The sequence below is a fragment of the Bos grunniens genome, chromosome 19 (genome assembly GCF_055505025.1).
Source record: "Bos grunniens cultivar Pamir isolate PY7600 chromosome 19, Bosgru_T2T1.0, whole genome shotgun sequence".
Taxonomy (NCBI): Eukaryota; Metazoa; Chordata; class Mammalia; order Artiodactyla; family Bovidae; genus Bos; species Bos grunniens.
Genome location: NC_141183.1, coordinates 13891884 through 13906302, shown reverse-complemented (window position 1 = coordinate 13906302; position 14419 = coordinate 13891884). Strand labels below are relative to the sequence as shown.

Genomic DNA, 14419 nt, shown 5'->3' with positions numbered 1-14419 from the left:
TGCAGTGGAATACTACTTAGTCATAGAAAGGATTGAACCGTTTGATTTACACAACAGCTTGAATGAATCTTATTTAAAGCGTTATGCTGAGTAAACAAAGATAGTCTCAAAAGGTTGCATATTTGACATTCTTGAAAGGACAACTCTGTAGTGTTGGAGGAGAGATCATTGGTTGTCGGGTTATGAGTAGGGGCAGTGTGTGACTGAAGGGGTACATCAGAGTTATTCAGGTAATGGAACTGTTCTAGGTTTTGATTGTAATGGTGACTGCAGAAATCTGTACATGTGTTAAAATTTATAGAACTTTACACCAAGAGGAAAGCATCCATTTTACTGTATAATAATTTTTTTTAATTGTAATTTCCTGAAGGAAACTAGCTTTTTATATCATCAGCAGCACTCTCCCAATATGCATGAAGTTTCTTATTATTTATCAAGTGTGAATTTTTAATGACTGTTTAACTTTGTTGCAATTGTAAACTATTACTAAACATTATAAACTTGGGGATTTACTCTGGTAGGTGGAAACCTATGGGTCAATGGAAAAGAAAGAGCGAGTGGAATTTATTTTGGAGCAAATGCGGCTCTGCCTAGCAGTGAAGGATTACATTCGTACACAAATCATCAGCAAAAAAATTAACACCAAATTTTTCCAGGAAGAAAATACAGAGGTAAGCCTATCTCTTACTGTAAATTTACTTTGAAAATGTTTGGGAAAAAATCCATAAACCCCATTTTGTCGATATTTTACAGAAATTAAAGTTGAAATACTATAACTTAATGATTCAGCTGGATCAGCATGAAGGATCGTATTTGTCTATTTGTAAGCACTACAGAGCAATCTATGATACACCCTGTATACAGGCAGAAAGTGAAAAGTGGCAACAGGTAAGAATATATTCTTTTTTTTAAGATAGAGTCTTAAACTTGATGTTGAAACTTATCAGAAAGAATTTGCATTTTTAATTTATTTTGAAATAATTTTAACTTCAGTAATTACATGCAGGTGTGTGGTCTGCTTTCTGTTCATTGTGTTGATAGTTCACTTTAGCATTACTGACTCAGATGAACTGTGGCAATACTCTATTTATGACCTTTGAAGAAGTGTAGGCTTACTATTTAAGACATGTGCAGCCATTACCTTCTAACTGGGGTCATAGATAAAGATCCAGCATTACTTTGGAAAATTATTTTGTAAAACTTGTGAACAGTGTACATGTGGATTCCACCTTTTTATTGCTAACTTGTTATAAGGACTTTTTCTTTTATACATTTATTTTTTAAAATGTTTGGGGGAGGGATAATAATTTAGGAGTATGAGATTAACAGATACAACCACTATATATAAAATAAACAAGGATATATCATATAGCATAGGGAGCTATATTCAATATCTTGTAATAACCTACAATGGAAAGGAAACTGGAAAATAATACATATATTATATATATAACTGAATCACTTTGCTCTGTAACTGAAATCGTGCTCAGGCGCTCGGTTATGTCCGACTCTGTGACCCCATGCACTGTATCCCGCTTGGCTCCTCTGTCACAGGATTTTCCAGGCAAGAATACTGGAGTGTGTTACCATTTCCTTCTCAAATACCTGAAACAAACACTAACTAGATCACTAAACTTCAATTAAAAAAAAAAAGCCAACCCAGGTAGTAATTCACATTACAAAGATTCACTGTATTTGTTTTATAATAGTTTTATGAAAAGTAAATATTACCAAAAAGCCCTATGAAAAGATCAATCTGGTAAGATTTTTCCCCTAAGACTTTTGAATATACTATTAAAGATGACTGTATACAATTATTCCATGAATTTTCACTTTCTGCCAGAGTTTTCATTTTGTTTCTAATCTTGCCTATATTCTGTTGAATTGCACAACTTTTTTAGGCCCTGAAAAGTGTTGTCCTTTATGTTATCTTGGCTCCTTTTGACAATGAACAGTCAGACTTGGTTCACCGAATAAGCGGTGACAAGAAGTTAGAAGAAATCCCTAAATACAAGTAAGTACTTTTATAATTAGTGTAGTATGTCTCAGTAGAAGTACTATTTTGAAAGACTGGTTAACAAGTGTATGCTTCTTAATTGATGGCTGATAGATCATATTAGAGAATAAACTCAGGGAAAGTAAAGTGGTTTTGTTGTTGTTGTTAGGACTACATTAGAAATTAACGTAATGAGATTATAACATACTCTATTCTAAGCCACTTATCAAGAAGTTTTTATTTCAAGCTCACTTGAGCAGATCTTGTTTAACTATTCAGTCAGTTTTATCATAGTAAATGTTTGGGGCTTTGTGATTTTTAGAAGTACATGCTTCTGAAAATCTGTTATATAAAGCAGACATGGGCTTTATGCGCTTCTTCTTTTATCTGTTTCATTAGTAAGTTTACAGTCAGTTAGTCCAGCAATTCGCAAATATAATATAGGAGAGAGCAGAATGATAAGTAGGAGAAGGCACTTTCAGAATTACTGTGGGAAAAATGGTAGCAAAGTTGGTAAAATAAATAATAATCACCTCGTGTCTTGTTCTACAAAGCTTTCTAAAAAATCATCTTTGATATTTTAAAATTTGCTATTAGATGAAATGCAATCTTTACAGATTTGGAATAGTAAGTTTTCTGTAATTTACAGGGATCTTTTAAAGCTTTTTACCACAATGGAGTTGATGCGCTGGTCCACACTTGTTGAAGACTATGGAATGGAATTAAGAAAAGGTTCTTTAGAGAGTCCTGCAACTGACGTTTTTGGTTATACAGAGGAAGGTGAAAAAAGGTGGAAAGACTTGAAAAACAGAGTTGTTGAACATGTAAGGATCTGGCATGTTGTAAATAACAATTTAGAAGCAAACTTTGGCAAATTTGAGCTTAAAATTTTATTTCTCAAATGTTTCTTTTAGATGTTATATCTTTAATTCTTCACTTCAGGATTCTTTTTTTTTTTTTTCCCCCCTATGCCTAGTGTGGTAGTGATGTAAGTTTGTTGTTCAGATATTTATTGTCTTATTTCCCAAGCACATCAGAATTATCTTATCCCCTTGTCATTTTTCCCCCACCTTTTTAGCTTTTCAAAAAAGATATCTACGTGTTACCATGCTGCATTTTGAGAGCACCCCTCAGGAATACAAACTTTTATAGTAAATAAAGCAGAAGGAATTTCTTAAGAATGTGAGGGATGGATGGATGGGGGTGGTTTCTCACTAGTACTGACTTGGTAGTTTTGGAAACAGGTAACATGTTTTAAACCCAACCTCTGATCTTCTTGGGTGTCACTACAAATTGAATTATGTCAACCTTCATTCACAGAACAAAAGTTGTGAGCCTTCTGTGTGCTACACTGTACAGAGTGCTGGGACACATGGGAGAATAAGACATGCTCTCTACCTTCCAAATGTTTAAAAATGTATCACAGTGCAAGAGGCACTTATAAATTATGTATTATGGTACAAGTATACATGGATGAGAGGGGAGCATAAGGAGAAAGTTGATTGGTTCCACCAGGTAGAATGGTCAAGCTGGACTTACAGGAATTGATGGGTGAGGTAAGATTTGTGAGAAGGGTATGTAGGTTCAGTGGGCAGGACGGGAGGGCCATCCCTGTAGGCAGATGGGTTAGTCTGTGCTGGGTCACAGAGGCAGACCAGCCGGGGAACTTGGGGACCTCCAAGGAAAGGGCTCAGTGAGAAAGGGCTTTGGAGATACGGAAAAGGTCTTGGTCATAACAAAGTTTGTACATCCAGTAGTAAAAGCTGAGAGGATAATGACCAGCTTGTATTTTATAGCGATTCCTCTGGGAGTAAGTGTGAAGAGTGAATTTGGAGAGAGAAAAGACTGGAGATAAGAAGACTAGCTAAGTGAGAGGGGCTTTGGGGGCTTGAATTGAGTGGATGGAATGGAATTAACTATTTTAAAGAAGACAGACAATCGAGTTTGGTCATTGATGAGAGGATGAAGGAAAAGCAGGAAGTCTTGAGTGATTCTTATTCTTCCTGAGAGGTTGGTGTTGCCATCGACCCTGATTAGTGATGGGAGGAAGTGCAGCTTCTTCAAAAATGAGCTCATTTTTCCTTGTGAGTGTGGCTCCTTGTTAGTAAGGTTAACATTAAGAATACTCAAAGGGCACCTCTAATTTTAGCATCACTTCCAGTGAAAATTGGGAAATTTAATCCAGGTTATCTTTATGTAGTTACAGTGATGATAGTATTTTGAGATGATCTTTTTAAAATTTTAGCCTTTTAAACATTTGTATCATAGTTAGAAAAACTTAACATTCAATTCTTACATTTAGCAAAAATATTTTAGTACAGTTACAACTTTTAACAACTAATTTAGCTAAGCCTGTGTTTTAACTATATGTATTTTAAAAGAGTTGTGGAGTGCACTCAGAATAACTTAAAAATAACTGCAGAAGCCAAAATATTGAAATATTTAGTTTTGTTGTGGACATTTAGAACCGGCTTCATTCCAGTGGCAGACTACAGCAGAATAAAAGCTCTGAGTCTTGACGTTTTAATTAAACCTACTTGGATAGGAAAACAAATGAGCTTCTGGCTTTACTGACAGCTGTGTCCACCACGCCCACCCTTCTTTCCTCAGAATATTAGAATAATGGCCAAGTATTACACGAGGATAACAATGAAGAGGATGGCGCAGCTTCTGGATCTGTCTGTTGATGTAAGTAGTAAATACCATTGTTTGTAACCATTCATTTTGAAAATCAATTGACTTGTAAAAATTGAGTGAGCAAATCAACTTCATTTTATTATTTTAAGTTTAGGTGATAGAAGGTTTCCCCAAGCTATCTTGAACACCAAAGAGTAGCCTAAATACCAAGTTATAGTTATGTGAATATTATACTACTTAACATCTCTATTTAAATATGTTAGTTTTACACTGATTAATCTGAATCTAAAGTATATATTTCTATAATAAATACATCTAGGTTCAAAAAGTGAACTGTAGAAATAAACCATATGAGGGAGACTTGACTGCAGTTCCCCTGGAAAGTTGCTAGGACATGTTAGGGGAATATTGTATTCAGGTCTGGGTTTCATGTTGGTAAAATATACACCACCAAAGAGATAGGAGTTAGGCAAAGTGTATAGTCAACAGGAGGTATCCTGACAGTTTAACTGCAAACGAAGAATCTTGGAATAGTTTGGGTTAGAGGGCTTGATCCTTGGTTAGTTCATTAACTCTTCTCGTTTCTGGACAAGGCCGCCAGAGGCCTTAGAAGTAAAGTGCCTTTCCTTGGCTACCTAGTTAGCAAGTGGCAGAGCATATATTCTAACCAGTATTTCTGGAAACAAACTGTATAATACTGCTTTTGTTGGGAAACATTGTAGAAGGTAGACCAAGTTGCTGTTGACAAAGGCTCTTGAACAGTACCCACAGTATTAAGTTTGTGGGGAGATTCAGACTGAGCCCTAGACTCTCAGTAAGGTAAGTACATTATTGCAGGAAATCAATTTCTAACTGTTAATAATGAATTTTAGCCCTGCATATTCTTGAGTGAAGATAATTAGAAAATGCTTTCCTTAAATTTTATTATCTAAATTATCATGTCTTAAACCAACTTGTCTTTCTCTCTTGCAGGAGTCAGAGGCTTTTCTCTCAAATCTAGTAGTCAACAAGACCATCTTTGCTAAAGTAGACAGGTTGGCAGGAATTATCAACTTCCAGAGACCCAAGGATCCAAATAATTTATTAAATGACTGGTCTCAGAAACTGAACTCATTGATGTCTCTAGTAAACAAAACCACACACCTCATAGCCAAAGAGGAGATGATACATAATCTACAATAAGGGTCTCCATGCCCTTAATGCTTTTAGAAAAGAGTTAAAATTGGAAGTCATTAAAAAAGAAAGACTTTTATGGTGTATATGTTGGGTTTTGTTTTTTTTTTTTCTTTTCTATTCTCAGCTCTTTTGTCTAAAATTTAAAAGATAGTGAATATGTTTGAGGCCCCTTTTGACCTTTTAGTACCTTAATTTCATTGTTAACTTTGCATTTGGTGCAGAAATACACAATACATTTCATCATCTGAGTACTCAAAAAATTGTCATAACTTACCTAAATACATTTTTCTGTCATTTGAAACCTTTTTAGCTACAATTTGTTTTCATTCAGCTAACAACCGTAATTATTATAATAAAAGCAGTCTATGCACGTTTACTTTCCATGGTTACCGTGTTTCTAAACATTTTGTGGGATAGTGATTTAAATGTGTTTTTTAAAATAAAATAAATTTTGTTGTAAAGCTATTGATTATTTAGTAGAATTTAAAAGCAACATAGAACCTGTAAGAACATTTGGGATAAAGTTGTGATTTGTGAAGAATCTGTATTTTAGTATTGTGGCAGAAAGTCTCTAGATTGTGTACAGAGCTATCTGGTAGGCTATAGACTCTTTTTTTATTTTTTTGAGTCAGGCTGTTTGAATCGCAGTATTTTCCCTTTCCCTGACCTGGCCAGTTGTTGAACTAACTGTATTGACTAAGTTTAATACACAGTCATTTTTCTAACTCCTTGTGGCTTTAACCATGTCTAATTACCTCATCAGTGCTCCAATTTCATTCTCTCCTCATAGGAGAGAATTCCATTATATGCACACTAGGTAACAAGCTAAAATGCATTAAAAATGACCCCAAAAGACTTCAGGGCACCCTCTTGGCAAATGAGATAGTCTTGACAGTTTTTAAAAAACTATTATTAAACAGAAGTAGTTTTATTGTCAAAAGAAACATCTGAGATCACTTACTATGAGCAAATTTTAGAAGTTTTAAAATTTGATTTCAGAGAAAATGGAAAAGGTTAGGTTATTTAAAATGTATCTAAAGAAAGTAAAAGGTCTTTTTTTCTTAATACAAGTGAAGAGGGGAGGGGAAAGACATTCTGGAAACAACAGTTTTCATAATTCCATTTTCCATTTAATGGTCACTAAATTATTCTATTTCATGATCCCAGGGCTGGGAACAATTGTAGAATCTCTGTTATTTTTGTTGAGTCATCAGTGAATAATAACAATATCAATCTAATTTTATTCTTTAGAAATTTAATGTATTGGCCACATTAATAACATTTGTTATCACATATAGCTTAGATGGTAAAGAATCTGCCTGCAATGTGGGAGACCTGGGTTGGGAAGATCCCCTGGAGGGCATGGCAGCCCACTCCAGTAGTATTGCCTGGAGAATCCCCATGGACAGAGTTGGATGACTGAGCGACTTAAGCACAGCACACAACACATCTTTAAAAACTAACCAAAAATATGCCAAGCTCAGAAACATTAGCACTAAGAATATGGTTTTTAATTTTCTTTTCAATGGAAAGGATGGAAAATAAAATCATTTTGTATTGTTAGTTTGTAAACTGAATTGGAACTAATTTGAATATCTTTTCACTAACTTCATCTTTCTAGGGACTCATTCCCCTCGTACGTGCCAAACCTTGACTATTTGGCCAAATATGTTGCTATAAAGATCTCAAGTGCTCCTCTCCTTTGCTTTTATTTTAACATACCTTCAGACTAAGCTTTTTGTGTGTTCTCATTTGGGGCCACTTTAAGTGTGCCCCAGTGACTAAATCCCACTTGATTTGGTTAACTGCTCATCCATTTTTTTGTTTTTTCTGTCCAAGCAAACAAGAATTACTACCAATTTCTTAGTGTTAAAAAGATCCATTAGCCTAAGGCAGTAAAATATTTGGGATGTTTAGAACCTAAAATCCTGCCCCCCCCCCCCCGCCCCCGCCCTTTCTGACCTAAAGCTGCATGGAAAGGATAGAACCACTTGGTTTTAATACAGAGAATACTTGCCTTACTGCTTTCATTAGGTTACTAACCAACAAGAGAGGTAACAAGGGACTTTTTAATGAAACACCTTTCACCCTTTTATTTCTATATGATTTATGCTTTCAGTCATTATTTCTGTAATTTCCATATGCTTTTTATTGAATCGAAAAACTCATCTCTAAAATTCATACCGTTCCATTCTGTCTCTTACAAGTGTTAAATGTATGATAAAAGAACATATTTTAAATTGTTTTCAGCTTCTGGATATAGCTGCAATAAAAGCACTAATTTGTGGTATTTAAGAAAACCTGGAGAATAAAACTCATACTTTAAAAGATCATTTCTTTTTTCATTTCTTTTACTGTTTATAACAAAAAGCCACAGATAATTACCTTTTTTCTTTCAAAATCATGTTACCTCTCTAATCCTGTTTTTAAGCAATGAGAAGACATTTTGTACATTGCAACTGGTTGGCTTTTCCCCCTGGATTCTTCCTGATTTGGGGTTGGTGACAGGCTGTATCTTAATTGTGTTTTGACTAAGGGGTTTCTCACTTAGCACACCTGCGAATCACCTGTAAGGCTGTTCCAACATGGATTGCTGGCCCCACCCCCAGAGTTTCTGTGAAATTTAATCTTACAGTTCCAGTGAATTTTAATTTCTAATACGTTCTCAGGTGATGCAGATGCTGCTGACCCATGCACTACGCTTTGAGAACCGATCCTTGACCACACTTACAGTAAATGCTAGAAAAGAACCATGTTAGGAATGCCGATATATACTGTGGTGAGGAGGAACCTTGAAATGTGCCAAGTGAAAATAAGTCAGATAGGAAAGATCATATATGGTATGATTCCATTACATGAAATACCCAGAACTGGTGAAGCCAAGAGAAAAAAAGCAGACTGGTGCTTTGCTGGGGTGGGGAAGGAGGGAATGAAAGTTACTATTTAATGGATAAGGGGTTTTAGTTTGGGGTGATAAAAATGTTATAGAACTAGATCCATGTGGTGATTGTATAACATTGTGAATGTACTATTTTCTACTGAATCACTTTAAAATGGTTAATTTTGTTATGTGAATTTCAACAGGTTTTTCTTTCTAAGGTAAGATCATGGCGTGTAAATGCAAAGTATGCATATCAAAGATTCTATTCAACATACAATTAATAAGGGAACCAATCAGATGTTAAAACCAGTTCAAAGGGATATTTATATAAGAATAAAACTGCCAGACACTTCCCCGGTGGTCCAGTGGTTAAGGCTCTGTGCTTCCACAGAAGAGGGTACAGGTTCAATGCTTGGTCAGGGAACTAAGATCCCACATGTTGCGTGGCATGGCCAAAAAAAAAGTTCTTCTAGCAGAAGAAAATTTATTTAGTTCAGAAACTTAGATCTACATCAAGACATGAATAGCACCAGTGAGAAATTTTAGAAGGATAAAAAAATATTTTCTTATTCTCAAAGATAATTGTTTATTAAAAACAATAATAATGACAACATACTGGGTGATCATAGCATATGTATAAGTGAAATAAATGACGGCAATACCACAAAGGGTGGGAATACTCTGATGTAAGTTACCTGTGCTACGTGTGCAGCAGGATCTTTTTATTTAAATGTGCTGTTGGTGCTGCTAAGTCGCTTCAGTCGTGTCCGACTCTGTGCGACCCCATAGACGGCAGCCCACCAGGCTCCCCCGTCCCTGGGATTCTCCAGGCAAGAACACTGGAGTGGGTTGCCATTTCCTTCCCCAATGCATGAAAGTGAAAAGTGAAAGTGATGTTGCTCAGTCGTGTCCGACCCTCAGCAACCCCATGGACTGCAGCCTACCAGGCTCCTCTGTCCATGGGATTTTCCAGGCAAGAGTACTGGAGTGGGGTGCCATCGCCTTCTTCTTTAAATGTGCACTTAATTTAAAAATGTATACTGCAAGCTCTAAGATAACGACTAAACTGTTTAAAAAACATATAGTTAATGTCCTACAAGAGAGAAATGGAATCGTAAAATGCTCAGTTAAAACCAGAGATGGCAGAAGAAGGAAGATAGAAACAACAAATACAAAGCATAGAAAACTAACAAACGTGTTAAAAGTACAGAGGTGGAGAAAGACATGCCATGCTAACACTAACCAAAAGCAAGCCGACTTACCTTTTATAAATTTCAGACAAAGCAGACTTCAGGGAAGATACTAAGGGATAAGAAAGAAAGAAAGTGAAAGTAAAATTGCTCAGTCATGTCCAACTCTGACCCCGTGGACTGCAGCCTATCAGGCTACTCTGTCCATGGGATTTTCCAGGCAAGGGATAAGAAGGGGCATTAAATAATGATAAATGGGCTAATTCTCCAAGAAAATAGTCTAAATCTCTATGCACCTAACAAAACAGTGTCAGTATGGGAAACCTAAAATATTACCCAGTGTTTCACTTTATCCCAGGAGTACAACATTCCTAGATTCTAATTGTAAGCAGAAGAGTGGGTGGCATGGGTAAGAGACATATGACCAAAATGTTAAGAGTGGATCATGAAAGGATAGAGTAGTCCACGAAACAGTATCATTAAGATGACTAATGTGTGAAGCTGCTGATGTCTGATCAGGATTGAACTGTTAACCAGATGCTTTTCCACGTCTCACATTTAAAGGGTTTCTCTCCAGTATGAAGTCTGATGTTGAGTAAGATGAGTGCTCTGGCTAAATGCTTTACCACATTTGCTGTGTTCATAAGGTTTCTCTCCAGTATGAATTCAGTGATCTTCAGTAAGGGATGAGTTTTCAGGGAAGTCCTTCCCACATTCACTGCATGTATGGGGGTTTTCTCCAGTGTGAATCCTTTGGTGTTGTGTAAACACTGAGTGGGCACTGAATGCTTTTCCACATTCATTACATTAATAAAGCTTTTCCCCAGTATGAATTCTCTGGTGTTGGGTAAGGTGTGCACTTCATCTGAATGCCTTCCCACAATCACTACACTTACAGGGTTTCACTTCCATGTAAATTTTCTGATGTTGTGTAAGAGATGAGATATCAGTGAAGGACTTCCCACAATCAAGGCATTCATAGGGTTTCTCCCCACTGTGACTTCTTTGATGTTGAATAAAGGATGAGTAGTCACTGAAGGTTTTCCTATATTCATTACATATATAAGGTTTCTCCCCAGTGTGAATTCTCTGATGCTGAACAGATGAATTTACAGTGAATGCTTTCCTACAAATTTACAGGGTTTTTCTCCAGTATAAGTTCTCTGATATTCAGTAAGACATGAATTCTGGATAAATGCTTTTCCACAGTCTTCACACTTATGAGGTTTTTCACCAATATAAATTCTTGATAAAAAAAAAGTTTGAACGGTCACTGAAATTTTTTTCCAAAGTCACTACAATTATGCTTTCTTTTTAGAAGTTCTTTGACTTTTAACTGGAGATAAATTCCATTTGACATTTTTCCCAATTGGATCAAGTATATGTAGTTTTTCTTCTGAACAAATAATATGTTTTGGGATAAGTTTAGATCTTTGATCAAAACTTCTCTCAAATTCATTAAAAGTATGCCCATTTTCCTCACAAGATAGTTTTCATGGGCAACTATTATTGGCTAAAAACCACTGGTTTGGGCAAAAGATTTTTTTGTTGTTGTTGAAATTTTGCCTATAGAGTTCTCTTTTCGCTTTTCTATCTTGGCCTCAAATTCACAGATTCCTTCAAATAAATATTCTTTGGACACAACTCCTCTGAGCCTTTCAATGATGACAGAAATGTTGCTGCTCACTCAAAAGTATATTCTACTGATCTCTTTGGTATCTGCTCTGGTCTTCATATCTGAGGGGAATAAAAAATTTATAAAAACATTTTCTGTGCTGGGGAACTGCACTCAGGATTTAAAAAAAAATAACCTTACTAAAATTAGAATGCATGTTTACAGTCTTGAAATCTGGGAAAATAATAAGCCAGTGCAGTAGAGATAAATAGAGGCAGAAGTGGTAGGAAAGAAGCTGGCTCAATAGGCAAAGACTCTGAAAGCTGAAAAAAAATGTTTTAAAGATGTAGAACTTTAACCTTCTCATTTAAAGATAAGCAAGTTTAGAACTAGAGAGGTTATGTGATTAACCTAAAGATACAGAAGTTATTAATGAGATGGTCAGATATAGAACTTAGGCTTTGTCCACTATACTACCACAGTATCTGGAGACTGATCGGAGCTTAAATGAGAGAATGGACAGGTACCTCTTCAAAAAACAAACAATGAAGGGGATGCGTAACAGTATTAGAAAATGCACAAGAATGATGCCGTCAGAGTGACAGCACCTGGAGAGAAGCCAGTAAGGCATGTAAAAACAGCACCTGAAAAAGCAATGTACCAAGGGATAACTGAGGAAGGTCTAAATCTGAATAGAACAGAATTTAAGGCATTAAGGAGAGCCCCTTGCACAACATTTTTGAGATTGCATTCCTAAACATTCACCCCTAAGTTGCACATACAGATTTATCCCTCTCTGAATAAGTGCCTCTCAAGACATCAATATCTCCTGATGCTGCCGCTGCTAAGTCGCTTCAGTCATGTCCGACTCTGCGACCCCAGAGACGGCAGCCCACCAGGCTCCCCTGTCCCTGGGATTCTCCAGGCAAGAACACTGGAGTGGGTTGCCATTTCCTTCTCCAATGCATGAAAGAGAAAAGTGAAAGTGAAGTCGACTCCCAGCGACCCCATGACTGCAGCCTACCAGGCTCCTCCGTCCATGGGATTTTCCAGGCGAGAGTACTGGAGTGGGGTGTCATTGCCTTCTCCTTAGATATCCACAATTCTTTCCTGGGCTGAGACTAATTTCAGAAACTGAGAATTCTGCTAATTGGAAAAGAAAATATGCAACAAAATAAAAACTGTCATTACTTAAACATTGTGAAATGTTTCAAGCATTATTAGTTTTTAAAAGGATATAACCTGAATTTCCCAAAAAGTCTGTGTTGAAGGTCAAAGACTGACCTCCAGTCAACAGAAAAGACAAGATACCATACTAGAGAAGATACAGAGTCTGAGGAGGTGTTATCAAACTGGTTGAAAATGGAAGGGCAGTATGACAAGGTGATCTAAGATCACAGTTAACATTTGGGTGGTAACAAAATAGAGACAACAGCATTTTCACCGATCATAAACATAAGAGATGTTCTGGTATCAAGAGAGGTAAGGCACTAGAGAATTGTTCCTTTCTCTCTCTTTTTTTTTTTTTTTAACAAATACAAACCTCTGAGAAACCCAAATGAATAGTCACTTAAATTGTGGAAGTTACTTTCCTTCCTTAATTAAAGATTTGCATACTCAATTTTCAGCAAGTGTTAAGAAATTTTGGAAAGGTGTAAATTATAGTGTAAAGATAAATGCAAGTCCTTCACAAGGCCTCCAAAAAAACAACTGCTTCAAGTCAAATTTGGGGTTTCCAAGCAAATATTTTGGCAAAGGCTCACCGTCTAGGGGTTGCAGGTTGCAGTCCTGAGACTAAAATCTGGCCCACTGCACCAAGGCTGCTGTCACAACCAGGAAATTCTGGGTCCGTTCAGATCTTTTAAGCACTTGGCTTTCCTTTCCCTTTCCACCTCTGCTCTTCCCAAGCCGAGCGGGTGCCCTGGGGCTCCGCGGCTTCTGAGAGACCTGGGGTCCAGCTCCCCGCCAAGCCCCAACGCCGAATGGCCGCTGCTCCCGGTCAGAGTGGAGGCGGGACAGCAGGGCCTTGGGCCGCACCGACCTTTCGTGAAACCAAGCTCCAGGCAGCCTTCCGGCGTCTGTGGCTACTCGCGCGACGCTCCCAGACCGCTTGGCCTGAGGGCACAAGAGCCCCAGACAACTGAACTGCAACTCCCAGAACGCACCGGGCCAAGCCGCTTCCGTTTCCGTTCTCAGGGACTTCCCTTTCCCAGAAGTCCCTGTGAAATCTCCGCTTCTGCTTACCTCTCTCCCTGAGCTGAGCACAGGGGGCGGTGTCGGAGGCGTCTCAGCCAACCAGGGCCGCAAGCCAGAATCTCCATGGTAACCGCCGAAGCCCACTCACTTTGGCGATGCTCCCAGTGGAGGCAGGAGCTTGCATCCGAGGTATGGGGTCTGGCCGGCGCTCCGCTTCTGGGGATTGGTGTGCGCTTGACAGCGGCCTCACCGCGCTCAATTGAACGGGCCCTGGGAAGAAAAGACAAAGTAGAAACTTTACAGACGTTAGAGGACGCTGTGGTTCTTTGGATACTGTTTCTAACAAATTGTAAAAAGATATTTTTGAGAATCGGGGACAATGGAAGGAGGAGCTGGGTATTAGATAACATTAATGAATGAACGTCACTTTTGGCATTTCTCAGCAGATACTTCAAAAGCCATCCAGAGGTCGACTGAGTTTGTTTTTAATCTGCCAAGAGCTCAGGCAGCCTGGAATGCTGAGTAAAGAATATGTGGCGCGGAAGAGATCCACGAAGTACTTCAGCTCCTGAAAACAATCAAGTCCCAGTGTCAGGGCCTTTGCAGCAGTAACAGTGGGGAGTCCTGTCCTGCTGTTTATTTTCTCATTTTCTCTCTCTGGCCAAAGAGCATGATAGATCCCTATTGTAACTGCGAATGTTTGTTTTCTGATTACAAATGTGACAGCA

General features: G+C 37.7%; 1 protein-coding gene, 2 long non-coding RNA genes and 1 pseudogene across 6 annotated transcripts in view; 2 read left to right on the top strand and 2 right to left on the bottom strand.

Annotated features, from left to right (window-relative positions):
• PSMD12 (proteasome 26S subunit, non-ATPase 12) overlaps positions 1–8142 on the top strand; it is a 22328-nt gene extending 14186 nt beyond the window's left edge. Inside the window, exons 6-11 of one of the 2 annotated variants that reach the window (XM_086356844.1) lie at positions 522–671; positions 754–888; positions 1902–2014; positions 2646–2820; positions 4607–4684; positions 5606–8142. In XM_086356844.1, coding sequence (XP_086212970.1) covers positions 522–671; positions 754–888; positions 1902–2014; positions 2646–2820; positions 4607–4684; positions 5606–5815 — 861 coding nt within the window. In that variant the 3' untranslated portion in view covers positions 5816–8142. Of the gene's footprint in view, positions 1–521; positions 672–753; positions 889–1901; positions 2015–2645; positions 2821–4606; positions 4685–5605 lie in introns of those variants that run through there. The other variant, XM_086356845.1, reaches the window with a different exon arrangement.
• LOC147351326 (uncharacterized) overlaps positions 1–13671 on the bottom strand; it is a 27406-nt gene extending 13735 nt beyond the window's left edge. Inside the window, exons 1-3 of one of the 3 annotated variants that reach the window (XR_015147408.1) lie at positions 13259–13671; positions 12520–12638; positions 9953–9992 (exon numbers count right to left, since the gene is read on the bottom strand). This is a non-coding gene — a long non-coding RNA (uncharacterized LOC147351326). Of the gene's footprint in view, positions 1–9251; positions 9993–12519; positions 12642–13258 lie in introns of those variants that run through there. The other 2 variants (XR_015147407.1, XR_015147409.1) reach the window with 2 other exon arrangements.
• On the bottom strand, positions 10611–11712 carry LOC147351327 (uncharacterized; annotated as a pseudogene).
• LOC147351325 (uncharacterized) lies at positions 13630–14419 on the top strand. The gene is made up of 2 exons (XR_015147406.1): positions 13630–13880; positions 14135–14419. It is a non-coding gene; the product is annotated as an uncharacterized LOC147351325 (long non-coding RNA).